This window comes from Acanthaster planci, linkage group LG07 (assembly GCF_054643075.1).
Source record: "Acanthaster planci isolate LZ-2023a linkage group LG07, COTS_SCS, whole genome shotgun sequence".
In the NCBI taxonomy this organism is placed as follows: domain Eukaryota; kingdom Metazoa; phylum Echinodermata; class Asteroidea; order Valvatida; family Acanthasteridae; genus Acanthaster; species Acanthaster planci.
In genome coordinates, this window is record NC_141783.1 from 3,412,981 (window position 1) to 3,429,036 (window position 16,056).

At 40.1% G+C, this 16,056-nt stretch overlaps 1 protein-coding gene across 2 annotated transcripts; it reads right to left on the reverse strand.

Annotated features, from left to right (window-relative positions):
- Nucleotides 1–2,912: 2,912 nt before the first annotated feature.
- LOC110990248 (uncharacterized) lies at nt 2,913–12,728 on the reverse strand. 2 transcript variants are annotated; one of them, XM_022255140.2, is made up of 6 exons: nt 11,945–12,725; nt 6,991–7,129; nt 5,812–6,533; nt 5,584–5,664; nt 4,791–4,871; nt 2,913–4,308 (listed from the first exon to the last, which is right to left on the reverse strand). In XM_022255140.2, the coding sequence occupies exons 3-6, from the start codon at nt 6,134–6,136 to the stop codon at nt 3,896–3,898; spliced, it is 900 nt and encodes a 299-aa protein (XP_022110832.2). In that variant the 5' UTR covers nt 6,137–6,533; nt 6,991–7,129; nt 11,945–12,725; the 3' UTR covers nt 2,913–3,895. The 2 variants fall into 2 exon arrangements, with proteins under 2 accessions (XP_022110832.2, XP_086994916.1); XM_087138790.1 differs by having other exon boundaries at nt 4,127–4,308; nt 5,564–5,664; nt 11,945–12,728.
- Nucleotides 12,729–16,056: the final 3,328 nt, after the last annotated feature.

Genomic DNA, 16,056 nt, shown 5'->3' on the forward strand with positions numbered 1-16,056 from the left:
AGGCATCAGGCATGCGAAGTCTGCAAGTCTATTGGCCAAGAAGAAGCCCAACCACATCTTGACTTCTCAACATGGAGCGCACATGCTGCATCGCTTGGCTGGATTGTTTGGAAAGGGCCAAGCAATATCTTGGTAATGTGTTTCGCATCCAATGGCCATCCAGAGATTTGCATCTCCATTCATCCTAATTGTTCATGGGAAGTTTCGGTATGTGAGGTGAAAATGGCTTCCAGACCTCATCATCTCCATCAACTGCCAGATGTTTTGAATTTTGATTCCTTCGTCACCCTAATAGATGGTATGGAATCATTGAATGTGTGCGTGGGGAATGGAGATTTTCCCGAGTTAGTCAAGTCAAAAGAGGGAGAGCATGGGCAAATTCCCGTCACTGTAACCGGAAGAGATGTCTATCAGACATATCTGTTCCCAACCATCCGCCATGAGATGTGCAGTCTTCTGACACTGAAGCCGTAGAGTAGATGTGATCTGTGCAAACTGCACAGGGGAGATCTGTCTTCACTTACAGGTCGAGTAAAGAGATCAAAGTCTCCAGTTGTCTGTCGTGCTCCCAGCACAACTCGGAATGACAGACTCAGCTCGGTTCAGCTTCGAGCAAAAGCATCGCTCCTGCAGGCGCAAAAGCGAGCCCTTATGAAGAGGAACCGAATACTTGGCAACAAGATTTCACAAATCATCGAAGCAGAGAGCGTCCAGCTTACTCCAAACCAAGATTTTGCCCTGCAAAATGCCTTTCAGGAGTGTGCTACAGCTACTGTCGAGATAAAATCTTCATCCCCCGCATCTCTGTTGTAGGCACAACACCAAGAATCAATCAAGAAAGGGAAGGCGATGCGATGGCATCCTGCCATGCCTGCTGTGATATGCTTTTGTATCGCCCTACACAGCAAGTCTTCATCTGCATATAATCTCATGAGGGATACTGGGTTCCTGCGGCTGCCTCACCCTACAACGCTGCATCCATACAGCCACTTCGCAACTCCAACTTCAGGCTTCAACAGCGATCTGGTGAAGAGAATCATGGAAGACCACATCTCACAGGACATGCCCGACCATCATCGAGATATTTCTGTCTTGTTTGATAAAACGAAAATTAAAGTCAGGCTTGGTTTATTCACAGAGCACAGGTAATGTTGTCGGAGCGGTAGATGTGGAAAGCATCGGAAACGAGGTCCTCGCATTTGAGCGAAGGTGCAAGGGAGAGAAGGAAATTCCCATTGCGACACACGTGCTGGTCTTGATGGCGAGGGGAATTTTCACTGGCCTTAATGCACCTGTGGGATACTACCCTAGTTTTGGCATTTCCAGTCACCAGCTGTATCCTAGTCTACTTGAGGCCATCGTGTTACTTGAGAATGCTGGATTTGTTGTACGGGCCTTGGTGCGTGACGGTGCCTCCCCCAACAGAAAATATTACCGGATGAACAGGGACGCGGATAACAACAGCAGTATTGTTCATTGTACGCGAAGTCCAGCAGAACCATCAAGACACATGTACTTCTTCTGCAACGTACCTCACCTGTTAAAGACCACCCGTAACAACCTCGAAAATTCTGGGTACCACAAAAAGACTCGTCATCTGCATGTAAGTAGATTACATACTATACAATTATGAAAATTCATGCGTCAACAAGGGAAAATGTAGTTAATTAAGAGTTCATTGAACATTTATGTAAATGTATCAAATGACAATGGAACCAACCCCATGAAAAAAAATTGACACAGAAAAGTGAAGAGTATTAGAATTGGCAGGATCTGCAGATATTAATCTCCTTTGTAAAATCTCTGTATTGAATAGAAGTACTACCTTTATGCCGCATTTTTTATTCTTGGTTTACGGACGCCTTCGATGTTGAATTTTGCAGAAACAGAAAAATAATAAAATGAGATTTTTCAACCAATTTTATTATTTTTTCCCCCTCCATTTTGGCCGAAAGGAATGCAAAATGTCACGGGAAAGTACATCATTTATGCCTTGAGCTACAGTTGGTGCATGTGTAAGCATGAAAAATTTGTATCCCTTTATCCCCTAATTTCCAAAATGTGTTTTAAATGCACAATATTACAACTTCATTTGCGTTTTTCAATTGATTTTTCTTTCAGTGAATACTTTCCTGAAACTCGCCCAACTGCTCCTTCAGTCTCCTGGTGTGGACTACTTGCTAAGTGAAAAGTTCAATCAGGACCCTCTCGAGATGCACTTTTCTAAGCACCGAGGGGCAGGAGGCTGCAGCGATAATCCAACAGTGGAGCAAGTGGGTTACAACATGTTTTCCTTCTATGTTGCTTCGAAGTGTCTGAAGGCTTCACGGAAAGCCAATGTCCGACCTGTTGACACTGGAAAGCCAGTTCTGGACAGCACACAGCTTCCCAAAAGGCCCAAGCATAAGTAGTCATCAAACTCATAAGTTAGGTCCATGAGTTGGTCGAGACTTCAAAGTCATTTGAGGCCAAAGTAATCGACCTGAGCAATAGAAAGCAAATTGCCTACCGTTTCCATTATCTGGGAACTATTGAAGAAAATAGGCTATTTTTGTCATGTCACTGACATTTTTAATAATTTACCTATCGCCTGTTGCTAGTCAGCCCAACCCCCTTAGACAGGTTCTGTGGTTGGAATCAGTGGCTTGCAGAACATCTTGTTGACTTGCATATTGTGTATCCAGGAATAGCCCATTTGGCCAACTGAAGTTAAACAAAGGCTGTAGTGAATTCTAGCAGAAATTGACTAATGTCGAGAAAACAGTACATATGGTTTTTGTACAGGGAAGCTGGACATGTCGCTCTAAAAATTACATGTGCAGGGGCTCAAGCATACAAATTATGGAATTTCGAAAGGTTAATTTGAATGCTGTGAAATTACACAATATTCAAATAAACAGCCATGCCCATCCTTTTATTTTTCTGAAGGATTTTTATTTAAATTCCAGGGATCTTTTAATGTAAAGGCTGCTGACGGGCTGCTTCTACTCAGAAAGGATATTTGGAAGGCTTGGAAGCAGGTCCATTTTAAGAAGTACAGGTATTATGCTTTGACAAAATGTATTCGTCTGTATAGGTACATTTCAGAGTAAATAGTGTAATCCAGATAATGAGAGTCTGTGCTGTTGGAATTCATAGCACTTTTGTACATAGATGTACATGTATATAGTAAAGTTGCTAACATTAGTAACATTAATTTCACTGTTCAAGCAGTACCAAAGTGTATGAATACTTGAGGTTGTTACTGAAAATTCTCACTTCTCTTTGTCTTCATCTAGGTTTTTACGCAGGGCTTTCTCTGCTTTCTTAGAGATGCTTTTTGAGTTCATTTTCTTGAGGTTCAAATACACCTTAATGAAAGGTTTGCAGCGAATCTTGATGTAGAAATTCACCACCATGTCAAACAGTTTTTTAGAGGAATTTGCATTCAGTTTGTCACGTATCAAGTTGCTCCAATAGTCCTGAACAAGTTTATTTGTAAACATCCTGTTAGCAAGCACAGCTTTGATGTTCACTCCTTACATTTTAACAAGATTTTTGTGAGTGAGAAACACTCTACTTACAAGTTCAATAGCTCAAAAGAAGAGATAGACATCATCTAACACTTTAAAGAGACCCCCTCTATTCTGAGTGCCTATCCACTCCCGTGTGTATTCTAGACTAGAATTCTAGTCTAGAAAGGTTTTTGAGTATCCAGAACCTGCAACTTCCCAGGAATTTAAGAACTTACAGAATGCAATAGCTGCTGTGTTGCTGTACTTTTTCAATTTTTTCAGTAGGGCAAAGGGAACATATCCAGCTATGTACCGGAGAACTTTCTCCTTTTCTTTGTCAAGACAATTTTCTCTTGTGGACTCGTCAATCTTGGGAGCGTCCTTTGCGTTCCTGACCTCCATCAGATTTTGAAACACGCCAAGTAATAAAACTGAAATGAGGTATATATGTGTTTCCCATTTTGTTCAATTTTAATTGACCAGAGTAGTTCCTCCCACTTTGCACAGAGTTCACCCGTAAGTCGGTGGTACTTGACCCAAATGTTCATGTATGCTTGCTCTTTCAATTGCATGCTGTCATCACTCTCCAAGATGAACCACAGAGCAGTCACGGCTGATGTGCAAAATTCCTGGACTGGCGCTTCATTAATGCATAAAAGCAGCTGTGTTATCACGGCAAGTGCTTGCAGAGTTGTGGTATTCCCCAGGTTAAACATTGGATGATCCTTCATTGATGAAAGAACCCCTGTGAAGTAGGAAGCAGCATTCCCTATGGCATCCTCCTTGGTGAACTTAGCAGTGGGTCTTTCCATTGCTGTGGAGAAAGGACAAAATGTTTCAAAGTCACAAACTTACTTGTACTAAGTTGTTACTTTACAAGCAGACAGTAAATTTTAACAATTTCTCTTGGCACTTCATGACTTTTTGATTATGAATGACCATGTAGAAAAAGTTCAACTACATGTATTAACAACTGAGGTGCACTTGATGAACATCGACTATAGCATGATATTGGGTCTGAAATTTTGGAAATGGACAGATTCGATTTTGAATGTCTAGATTGTCTACAGGAAGGAATTTATCGTGGTCCAACTTCTTACACTAGTTATGATCTCACTGAAAGTGAGGCATTGCAGCAAAAAGCCTTGAAAATGAACCTTGAAGAAAAAAATTTCCTAATTATTTTAATAATTCTTATCCGCATCCGTCTAGGTACTTTGTATGTAAGTAACAAAATAAAGTCAAAATGCTCTGCTTTTTCCATTTTATCAAAGACAGCATTCAGATTTGACCAACCTTTCTTATCCGTCTTCTTTTTTTCTTCTTTCTTGGTCTTGCTTCCTTTATTGGGATCATCCGTGGTAGTTGCTGAGGTTGCTGAAAAGGGCGAAGGAACAACGCGTAAAATAAGTACTGGTACAGGAAAAATTGACATGTACTTTGTTTTTTATGTGTTTATATACATAAACCTACAAAGAAATTCACTCAACAGCAAGTATGGTTCACTGGATTCTTGGAACCAACATGACCAAAGAGGAAGGATAATTATCAAAATTGCTACAGTGCTACATATTTGCATGAATTAAAATTTAGTAAGTGTATTATTCGGCTATTGCCTGGCAACATTCAACAAAATGCTTACCTCCTGGCATATGCATAGACAGTGCCCTGATGCACAAGAAGCCTTTAAAGCTTACTTCCTGAATTTGTCATTTGTGAAGCTGCGATAGTGGTCATGGTGGTGCAATGGATAGAACAGTTATATGGAGATCTTGACACTCAAACCCCCTTGTAGGTTTGAAACCTCCTTTTCAAGCTTTTTTTTTAAATTATTTTTCTTTCTAAATATTGTCCTCAACTCTTAAAAAATAGTGTGTAGGCTTAACCTTTTTCTGGTTTGTGACTTTGACAGATTTTTTAAAGAAAAACGTCCAAAATTTCACGTCGGCAGAATAGGATTTGGTGAATGTTGCAAAACTGTTTTCCTTCCTCCATGGGCTAATGTAAATATCCACTGCCAAAAACTTAATACAATGATTTCATATTCAATCTGTACTCTTCTTCTTGACCTTATGTTTGGCTTGCTTGCCTTGTTGTTTACTTGTACTAGCATCATTGTCTAGCTCATCAACACTGCCATGTCCCGATCCAGTGCCAGATGTGGAGGGAGCTTCGCAGGGGAGAAAAGCAAATGTGAATGAACATGATTTAATGACCAGAACAAAAGATTACAAATAGGCCTATAAAATAAGCCCATTTACACAGTTGAATAAGCTGTGATTGAAAAATTAACCCACTAAAAATGCTTAACACTCACCTTTGTCTTTCGGTTTCAATGACAACAATATACTAGGCCGACAGCTTTCGCAAAACCAGCTGCCATCTGGTATTGTTGCCGCGGTGAGGCCGACGCACGCATAGTGGAACCACTCCACGTTGCAGTTTGTTCCTTCACATGCGATCATTTCTTTTGTCGGTAACCCTTTGCAAAAGCTAAACTCACGACCATCATCCTCCTCCTCGTCGTCAGTAATGACATTCTCCACGGAATCAATTTTGTCCTCCGCTATATCGGAAAAATCACTCAAACCTTCAAAATCAAAATCACCGTAAACAAAGTCTTCCGGTCCGTAGGCAGCCATGTTGGATGTAGTATTCCTAGATATATACGTATGCGCGCAACTGATAAGGCAAAATCCTTCCCATGATTCCTAGCGAAAGCTGCTCGACCGCGCGAAAATTGAATTAGGGAGGTGTTTACATAAGAAGCTCAGTGGGACCAACCACCGCTGTTTTTACGACCGCGGCGACCATCACTGTCCCTTTGAAGTCAATTTGTGCTCTCTCCTTCTGTTTTCCTTCCTCCATGAATAAAGTCAGTGTGGATAATGGAGCCTGACCTTCGGCCATAATTCTTCTTTGTTCTTCGGTTGAACTTTCCGGTTGAAATTAAGTTACCACCCCTGTCCGGCTACACTTTTATGTAGGCCAGAACAGTACTTGAACTATTAGGTGGTGCTTTTTACCAGCTTTCTTTATCTGCAGGTATGTGTAGAATTGGAAGGAAGTATCTTGATCAAAATGTCTTCAGAAAATTTGTAGAAAACACAGAATTTAAAAAAAAAGGCTCCACTGAATGATTCGCATAATGTGTCAGCCAATTACATTAGAGAATTTAGCCCAATAAGGGAACTTCTGTGACAAAACTTTTAACCAATGGGACATCTTCTTGATGGGAGGTACATGTATGTCTTGATGGATGTAGGGAATGTAATTTAAGGTCAGTTTTGTCAAAGCCTTTATAGGGTGAAGATTTAATAGACAGCGCAACTTCCAAACTTTTGTTTACCCGCCTCCGTCCCATCTCCATCTTGTGTTAAGTAACATGTTATTGTGTAAATGAAACTTTGAAGCACTTAGAAGCAGTTTTTGGCAGGAATTTTGACAGACACTGTCAAGAAATGATCTATTATAATGGCCAATAAAGTTATTTTACCAGTTACAGCTGCTAGAGCATAAAATGGAGGCACTATAGCTGTAATCTCGATGTTTTGTGACAGGCACTCGATTGGCTCCATGGATGTTCACCGTGGGCCATTCCTCCCACAAGTCTCCAACGGGGGAACATTGGGTGCCTGCAGATTTAATAATTCAAGTTTAGTGTTTTCACTACAAAGTTATTAATTAATTGGTGGTAACATGACTCTTGGTGTGCCCGGTTGTTATTCAGTATTTATGGTGAGCCAGGTGTCTTATACATGTGTTACATTAACATGGATTAAAGTGCCATGTTTAGAGTTGTATAATGGTGGGCCAGGTGTGGCCTAACTTTGATGGCGTAATGTGCCATATTTACGGTGGGCCTGGTGCGCCCTAATTACACACATGATGGTCTGGTAAGCCAAACTTGTAGCAGGGTCTAGTGTGCCCTGAATATTAACACGGTCTAAGGGGCTGTGTTTTGGGTGGGCCTGGTGTGCCCTGTTTCATGGCTGGGTCTGGTGTGCCCAATGAAAATGCAATTTTGTTGCCAGTTTGCCCAAAAAACTTCTGGTTTCTGGCAATATTCGAAGAGTTCTTGGAAATAAATCAAAGAGTGGCCAGAAGACAAACTGAGGCGTGTGTGCACGATGATTTATTTCAGTCTGAGAATAAGTACGCTGTGTCTACGCTGTGTCTATTAGGGGTGGTCTTTAAACTTGATCATTGGTTCAGCCTTTGGTGCCATTGAATCTGATAAGATCTTTCATTAATTGACCACGAATTCTTCCCAGAGATTTTACAAATTTCTTTGCATTCAATTAAAGATTCATTTTGTATACATTGTATGTCTGTGAAATGCTTTGCAGGTGGTAATTCTTGAATGACTGCTAATGGGAATGTAATGCAGAGTCTTGCACTGAACTTGTATGTGTACTTCATTTTATTTGCAGTGGTAGATTCGGAAAGATGGTACTCCGTGAAAACGTAGCATGCAAGCAGCAATGGTTCTATTTTCAATATGTCAACATCATTCGGAAGCCAAAAGGGTCCTGGTATTGTCCGAATTGCTGAGAGGCACCCGTACCTGATCTTGAACAAGATGTATTCTGCATTTGCAAGGAAGAAATGTATGGGCAGATGGTCTTGTGCGACAACAAGCAGTGCCAAATTAGGTGGTTCCATTTTGGTTGTGTAAATTTGCACCGAATTCCAAAGGGGAAATGGCTTTGCCCAATGTGTAGGTATGGTAATTGACGGTAGTGTCCCGTACACGTACAAGTAGACAAAATAATTCAAAACTAAAATGACCTCTGGCACTCCGTGGCATTTGGGTCAATCCATGTAAATTACATGTATGCTTTTGGACCTGATCGTCATGGATTGAAATGAAATAGAGTTTTTTTTTACAGTTTTTGAGTCATGTATAGTTCTTGAATCATTTATACAAGTGTATGCACATGTGAAAATATGCATATAAACATGCACATTTAGCACATAAGCTTTGTGTAAATGTATGTGTTAGCACTACCGACAAGTGCATACAAACAAAGCACATGCGCCAAATGTGCATGTTTAAATGCATATTTACACATGTGTACATGTACATTTGCACATGTATATTTGTGCAAGGTTCATGTTGAGCTGTTTATTTTAACAGGCTTGTCACTCAATTTATTGATGGTGCTTTAAGCAAGCAGTTTCTTGCATTATATGCGCTTACGTTTGTGGTTTGTTTCGGTACTTGTGTTTGTTCAAATGTACTTGTAGATACATGTACCTTATTTTTGGTCATTAGTTGAAACATTCATTGGTTTTTAAAAGTACATGGCAATAATTTGGCAATCATTGCATGTGTAAATTATTAGTTTACACTATCCCTTGCCGTATGCCACAACAAGTGCATAGTTGCCAAACATAATCTATTTATTTTTATTCTAAGTCCTTTGGTGAATTCATTGTGTTAAAGGACCAGTTTTTTTGGGTTTTTTTCATGCATGTGTGATGTACTCGTAAAATGAACAAAGCTCAAGAACAATTTTGTCACGTTAATTGCATCTGAGATACTTCAGATCTTGGCAAGAAATGTGTGGGCATTTTATGATGTGTACATGTTAATTTTAAAAAATGCATCTCAGGAAAAAAAAACATTTATTGGTCGTAAATTTTTATGCCCAGGTACATGTAGTTTATTAAGAAATACATGTACATGGCAGTCTTTTATGCAATAATTGCTTGTACATGTACAATTTATAACTCAATATTATTTCACACTATCCCTTGCCATATGCCAGAAGTGCCTGTGAAACATACCGGCAATCTATTTATTTTTATTCTAAGTCCTTTGTTGAACTACAGTGTTTAATAACAACCAATTTGTGATTGTTTCATACACATGTGATGTACATGTATGTGTACAATGACAAAAGCGACAGAACAATTCTGTCAGGGTAATTAGTCGCTGAGACACTTTTCAGATCTTCAAAATTTTGAATCCTTTCAGGTTTAAAATACTGTTCTCATATTGAAAGGAGTGAGTCATTTTTGAAGAAGTAGGGATGATACAGCACAATTTTGCAGAGACGAGGCCCTTCTAGAATTGCAATACATAAGTACGTTGGTGATCTTATTTCTCTAACTTTTATTTATACACAAATACAAGCTACTTGTCTGGAGATGGTTTTCCTATCGGTGCCAATGTATTGATTTAGTACTCAGATTATTTCTTTTAATGTTTGAGCTAGAACTTTTTATGTTCAAATGACTTCTAGCAGAAATTGACAATTTTGAAACAATTAGCCTTCATTTTCACCAATCTCAGTACTTTTCTCTTGGATTTAATTTGCACGCAATAAGCACTTCACAGTCTATCAAAAATGTGTGCGTTTGAAAACCAGAAAAAAGGGATAATGTTAAGATACTATTTTCCCACCTTATCGCTAAGAAAACCTAATTCAACCACAAAGCCAGCCTTTGGCCAAGTGAAGGCATTTGTAGCGAGAAGGGTCGTCTATGTGTACGCGCACAGCTTACATAATGCTAAAAGAGAGACCAGCGTGAGTGAACTGCCTTGCTGCCACAAACGGCTCACCGTGTTGGAGCGTTATGTAAGCTGCACACGTTCATGATTGTTTTCAACACATGGGCCAACTCATTTTCGCCACATTCGCCTTGACTATTCGAAGGCTTCCAGAAAGCAGCTTTTCTTGAGGTTTTTGGGGACACACTCCTTCATGTACTGTTTATAAATTCATATCCAAAAGAAACAGTGACTTTTTACTTTTTGTGGTAATTAAAGTTCAATTGCTGTCAAACTATCGTTGGAGGTTAAAATGTACAATGTACGTATAGTTCAACTGTCTGACCTGGCGGAAATAATACTTAATGTACGTGTATTTCATCTAGAAAGTCAAATGTTACTTGCCGTTTTGGAACAGTGCGTGTATTGTTTGTGACCAGAAAGCAAGAATTTCATGTTCAGTGGATAAGGGTGAAAAAATAACCTGCTGATTTGAACACATCTTTGGATTTCTGCTCAATGATCTTAGGTTCTCCTGTTAAGAATCTGAATGGGAAAAGAATAAGTCAATGTTTTGTGAAGTGTAATTAGCAAAAATTCAAATTTTTGTCAGTAAAACTGTTCATTAGTGTTTGAGTTTTTCTCGAGGGAATAATCCAACCTCTTGTCCGTGAATCAGTTGTGAATCTGAAAAGAACATAATTTCATGATACATGTACATGTATGTTCTTAAGATTCAACTGTCCCTCCATACAATGATATGACAAAGCCGTTGCTCTGATCTGAGTCAGAGTATGTTCTGGTGCATGTAGGGAGTCTACCAACTTCTTGTCTCCGAGTGTCATGTCCCTCGTGTCAACGGTAGAGTGGGGCCAAGGTTTGTGTGAGATCGGTACTCTACCTGTTGTGCATGCACTGAGGTCTAGCTTGACATTCCTACCTCTCGGCATAAATAATGAAAAGCCCTGTGATTGCATCGTGTCGCAGCCAACTGCCATTTCAAGCAGTCGGTCCAGTCACGGCTAAGAATGACACACACATACGGAAAGCTGCTGCAGCCAATTCCCATGTCTTGTGTATCGATCGCAGCCGTAATCAACCATTTGGTCGCAGCTTGTCTTCACAAGAACACATATGAACCAAGTGATTCTAGACACAGAACGGGAATTACTTGCATGATTTTGGACAAACAGCATAATGTGGGCTGGATTTTTTCTTCATAAATAACTTGAAAGTATGTACTGGTAAGCTACCATGAATCCACGAAACTGTGGTACACAACCGAGAAAACGGAGGGTGTCAAACAAATTTTGTTCTGTGGGGTTCGTGGATGCGTAACGGACGTCAGGCCCCAAAGTTTTGGAGGTAGGGCTTGATTTGGTCATTTGCATTCATTCTCTACAGTGTGCGAAATCGTAAGTTTTTAAAGTAATATTGTAGGCCTATCGTAAAACCTAAGATAGTGCTGAATTTTTGGTTGATTTCCTGGAGCATTTGATCTCCGTATGACATGTATAGAGTATCGAGTTTGCACATATATAGATCGGACGTATTGTTTGACGGTCCCTTGACTCTACATTGACGCACCCTTTACACAACCTCAGCCTTTCTCTGATGCATCAAAATCATACTTTCCCCACCACTACCATCACGGGCTGACCCACCATTTGTAAACATGACGCTTCAGCCCCGGGGGTCTAGAGGTCCATCATACAATTGATAGCTGCTTTAAGAGCAACTGTAAAACTGGTTTCCATCAACATTTGATAGTTCTCTAAAAAATGAATCAAATTAATCATCCAACCAAACTGCCTTGTGCTCCACCAAGATGACAGCATTCCTCCAAGGTGACTAACTTACATGTACCGTGCAAGCTAAGGCTTCAAAAGTAAGTCAGCTTGTACACTGACTCACGAGAAGACATCTGAGCCAAGGAAATGCATGTACTTACCTGACTTTACCTGATTAACCATGCACCAGTCTGTCAGTGTGAAGTAACATGTATGATCAGCCGATACCTGCAGCTGGCCGTGTTGATCAGAATGTAGGCACAAACGAAGGAACACCCTAGGCTATAGTCATACTGAAGTGCGCTGTACAACGTGTGTCTCCTTGTACATGTACATTTTGTACATGTACACACTACGCCGACATTCGGCGGAAATCAACCATGTCGAATTTGGATTCCGGGTCTATGATGTATAACTATTAAACCACGATCCGATCAAGCTGAATGATTTTTTCCCAGTAACGAAATCAGGTAACGGAGCTCAGCTCAGTCATGTCTGTCTGACGTGGATCCTGGAAGCATGGAAGTAAGAAAATCAAACGCACGATGCCCTCTCGACCAGATCCCCCCTTGCAGTGTACTTTTCTGGGAAACAAGGGTCATGAAGGTGTAGGCCTAACAACAGTACATGATATGACTTCACGAAGGGCCGTGCGTTGCCTTACGATGCCTACCGTGCCGAGGCCCAGGGCTCACTACTTCTGGTAGTTCTCCATTCTGTACATGCATATGTACAGCCATGTAGATAAACAGACGCACGATGATCACCCTCGACCAGCATGACCAGATCCCCCTGGAAAGTACTTTTCAGGGAAACGAGGTCATGAAGGTGTAGGCCTAACATCAGTAAAAGCATGACTTCACGAATGTACGGTACATTACGCTCGGGGAACTTCGGTCACGCGTGTACGGTACTTCTGGTTTCTTCCCCGGCCACTTCCTACCACCGAGTTTATGAATAATGCAATAACTTGTCTGGAACCACGCCCTCTAAATAGGCTATAAATAATGTAACAGAAAGTTCGCCACATACCTGCAAATGGTCGCTTCTTCTTTGAAAACGTGCATTTAATCTGAAAAACGTCTGGGTATATAGCCGGACAAAAATAAAACGATTTTAGAGACGAAGAAGGAAAAGTAGATTCAAAATCGAACGCGAATTCGGGCTTAATGAATGAAGGGAGAAAAAAATTAAACGCCTTAAAAAAATTGAGGGAAACAGCGCCCTCAGGTGTCAACAAAAGCACGGGCTTTCAATAAGTGCGTTTTTCACCGCGTTTGACCAAACAGGAGTTTGAAATACTTTTGATTTGTTGAATAAGAGCATAAAATTGTATGAAAATTGTGCCTAAGAAAAGTAATTGCAGCTACAATATAAAACCTAAAATCTAAATTCATGCACTAAGTGTACTTTGATTTAGGAGGAAAAATAAATGACAGGCCTCCTGAATTAGGGCAGATCGAGGGGTTGCCAAACTGTTAAGTATATTCCTGAACAGTACACTCCTCGTTAATCAAAAAAAAATCAACATATCCCATGCTGAAAGGGATAAACTTTAGAGTGAGATTTTGTAGAGAGCACTATCAGCACTAATTGTAACGGTGCATACAGGAGGAGTTTCGCGCACAACCCTTCAAAAGATGTGGTCGGCCTTTTGTCGTGTATTTGTAATTTTACCAGTCAGTATTGTTATTTGAAAATTTAACTTATCTTATAAACAGTTCAACAAAAATGATCATACAAAACTAAATTGTATTTTAACCCATTCTGCTTAAATCGTCACGGTAATTCAGTTGTCGGGTGGAAAAAATTGTTTTAATAAGACACCACCTTAATTCGTTTCAGAAATTGACGATAAAATAATGAGAATTGGAAAAGAAAATGGAAAAGGAGAAAATGGCACTTTTTCCATCTTCATGCCTATCTACATGTATACAGTGAGCCCTCTATTGTTCAAACTGCTACATAATTGTCTTGACAGCCCTTGTATCCGCCCGAAAAATCATCGTGTATTATCAGCATCATCATCTGCCATACTCTGTCAGAGCCTTTTCGACCTAGCAGCACCCCCTCCCCCAAAAAATCGAGAAAACGTGTTACACAACAGGTTCTGAAGCCCAAACTTGAGAGGGGTTGTGCAGTTTTTCTAAACTGAAATTGAAGTCTTGGTTTGTATTATGAATTTGACGAGTTCAGTTTGAAATCTGATTGGAAATTTTGCCGTCATTCAGTCAGCTGATGCACATCCACCATTCAAATGAGGCAGGGTTCAGTGGATTGTGATTCGCTATCACTACATTATTTCACATAGATGCGATCGCCATTTCTCAGTGGAGTAAAACTGATTTCGTATTAAACCAAGCAAAACAGAAACAAAAGCTTTGAGTGGACAGACTCACTCTGAAACCGTTTCATATAAACAATTTGAAATGGAAAAAACAAATTTGAAATGCTGCATTAAGCCCAGAATAGCTGCGCTGTTAAATAATAAGTTGAAACATAATTCATTTTGCTACTTGAGTAAGGCTTATAAACAACATTGTTTAAAATAGATTTTATATTTGAACAATCTTGTTTTACATTTGAATTTCAAACAGTGTTATCATTGTACCTGTTGAAACAGCATTGGCTGAATTATTTTTGAAAGCGCAACATCTCCGGATCCAGGACGCTGCTTTCCACACCTCGAAATTTTACTTACAAACTAAACCATAGCCTTTGAATGGAAAATGACTTGACCCCGACCCAACTTTAGAATTTAATGTTGAGCATCTGAAACCTGAAAGGAGTGATATGTTTTGGACGTTGTTTGCACGTCCAGTTAGGATCTGAAAAATCCGCCTGCAGTTGCAGACTCTGTCGAAATAAATATGATTCCAAGTTACTTGCAGACTGTGGAGTCAATGATACTTGTCGTGCTTGTCACCTGTGTGACCAAGGATTAATTCCCGGAGGACAGTGTGTGGACTGTGTATTCAATCCTTACCCGATTTTTGGGGTTTCCTAATATTATTTGTCCAGGAGTTTCCTCTCCCCCTAAAAGTGAACATGTCCTAATTTTCCTACCCTCATTTACTTATATTTGTGATGTTGCCTTAGACTCTAAAGAATCAGTTTTCCAACAACAAAGAGAATTTAATAAAAGAAATTATATTGTTTTAACATTTTTGTTTAACATTTTGGCAACCCCACAATCTGCCCTAATTCAGTAGACCTGTCATTTATTTTTCCTCCTAAATCAAAGTGCATTTAATGCATGGATATAGATCTTAAGTCATAAAAGTGTAGCTGCAATTACTTTTCTTAGGCACAGTTTTTATGTTCAAATAAAAAGTATTTCAAACTCCTGTTTGGTCAAACCATGGAGGAAGGAGGGGAAACGCATTGAATAGTGCACCCATTTCTTTGAAAGTCCATGCTCCTCTGGAAAACTGAAGGCGCTGTTTCCCCTACGAGTTTTTTATTAACCCGTTTGATTTTCTTCATTAAGCCCGAATTCGCATTCAATTTTGAATTTACCCCTATCCTCCTTCGTCTCTAAAACCAATTCCCTTTTGTCCGGCTGTTACATCAAGACGTCTTTAAGATTCAATACGTGTGGTTACGGCCATTTGCAGGTGGAATATGTGGCGAACTTTCTGTTCCATCATTCATAAACGTTTAGAGGGGGTGGGGTTCCAGAAAATATTTTTTTATAAATATGTAACTTTTGCGGAGGAAACACCCACACCAGGCAGAAAAGTATTGCATTATTCATAATGTGGTAGTAGGGGAGTGGCCCTGGAAGAAACCGGACAGCGCTGTGCACACGTGGCCATAGGTCCGCCGGGGCATGCAGTGTACTGTACATGTATTGTACACGTACACGTACATGTACGTACATGTACACGTACTTGTACATGTACATGTACAGTACTTGTAATATGTACATGTACATATGTGCAAGAATGCGGAACTACCAGTAGTAGTGAGCCCTCGGTCCGATCTTATCGCACGCCAGGACCTTTTGTGACAGTCATATTTTTATGTATGTACAGTACATACATGTAGGCCTTCCTTCATGACCTTGTTCCTCAGAAAAGTATAATACGGGGATCTGGTCGAGAGAGAGTGATCATCGTACATGTACGTCTGACTTTCTTACCTCCACGCTAGGCTGAGCTCCGTTACCTGATTTCGTTACTGGCATGGCTGGAAGATAATTATTCGGCTTGATCTGATTTTATCTTTTCTTACCTCCATGGTTGTACTGATAATGTAAGACCTGAAATGG

What these genes read in the sequence shown, in the direction of transcription:
- LOC110990248 (XM_022255140.2), bottom strand. Translation starts at nt 6,136, where the DNA reads ATGGCTGCCTACGGACCGGAAGACTTTGTTTACGGTGATTTTGATTTT. An exon ending in ATTGAAACCGAAAGACAAAG is followed by an intron (nt 5,665 to 5,811) that starts GTGAGTGTTAAG and finishes TCCCCTGCGAAG; the next exon opens with CTCCCTCCACATCTGGCACT. An exon ending in AAAGAAGACGGATAAGAAAG is followed by an intron (nt 4,309 to 4,790) that starts GTTGGTCAAATC and finishes CTTTCTCCACAG; the next exon opens with CAATGGAAAGACCCACTGCT.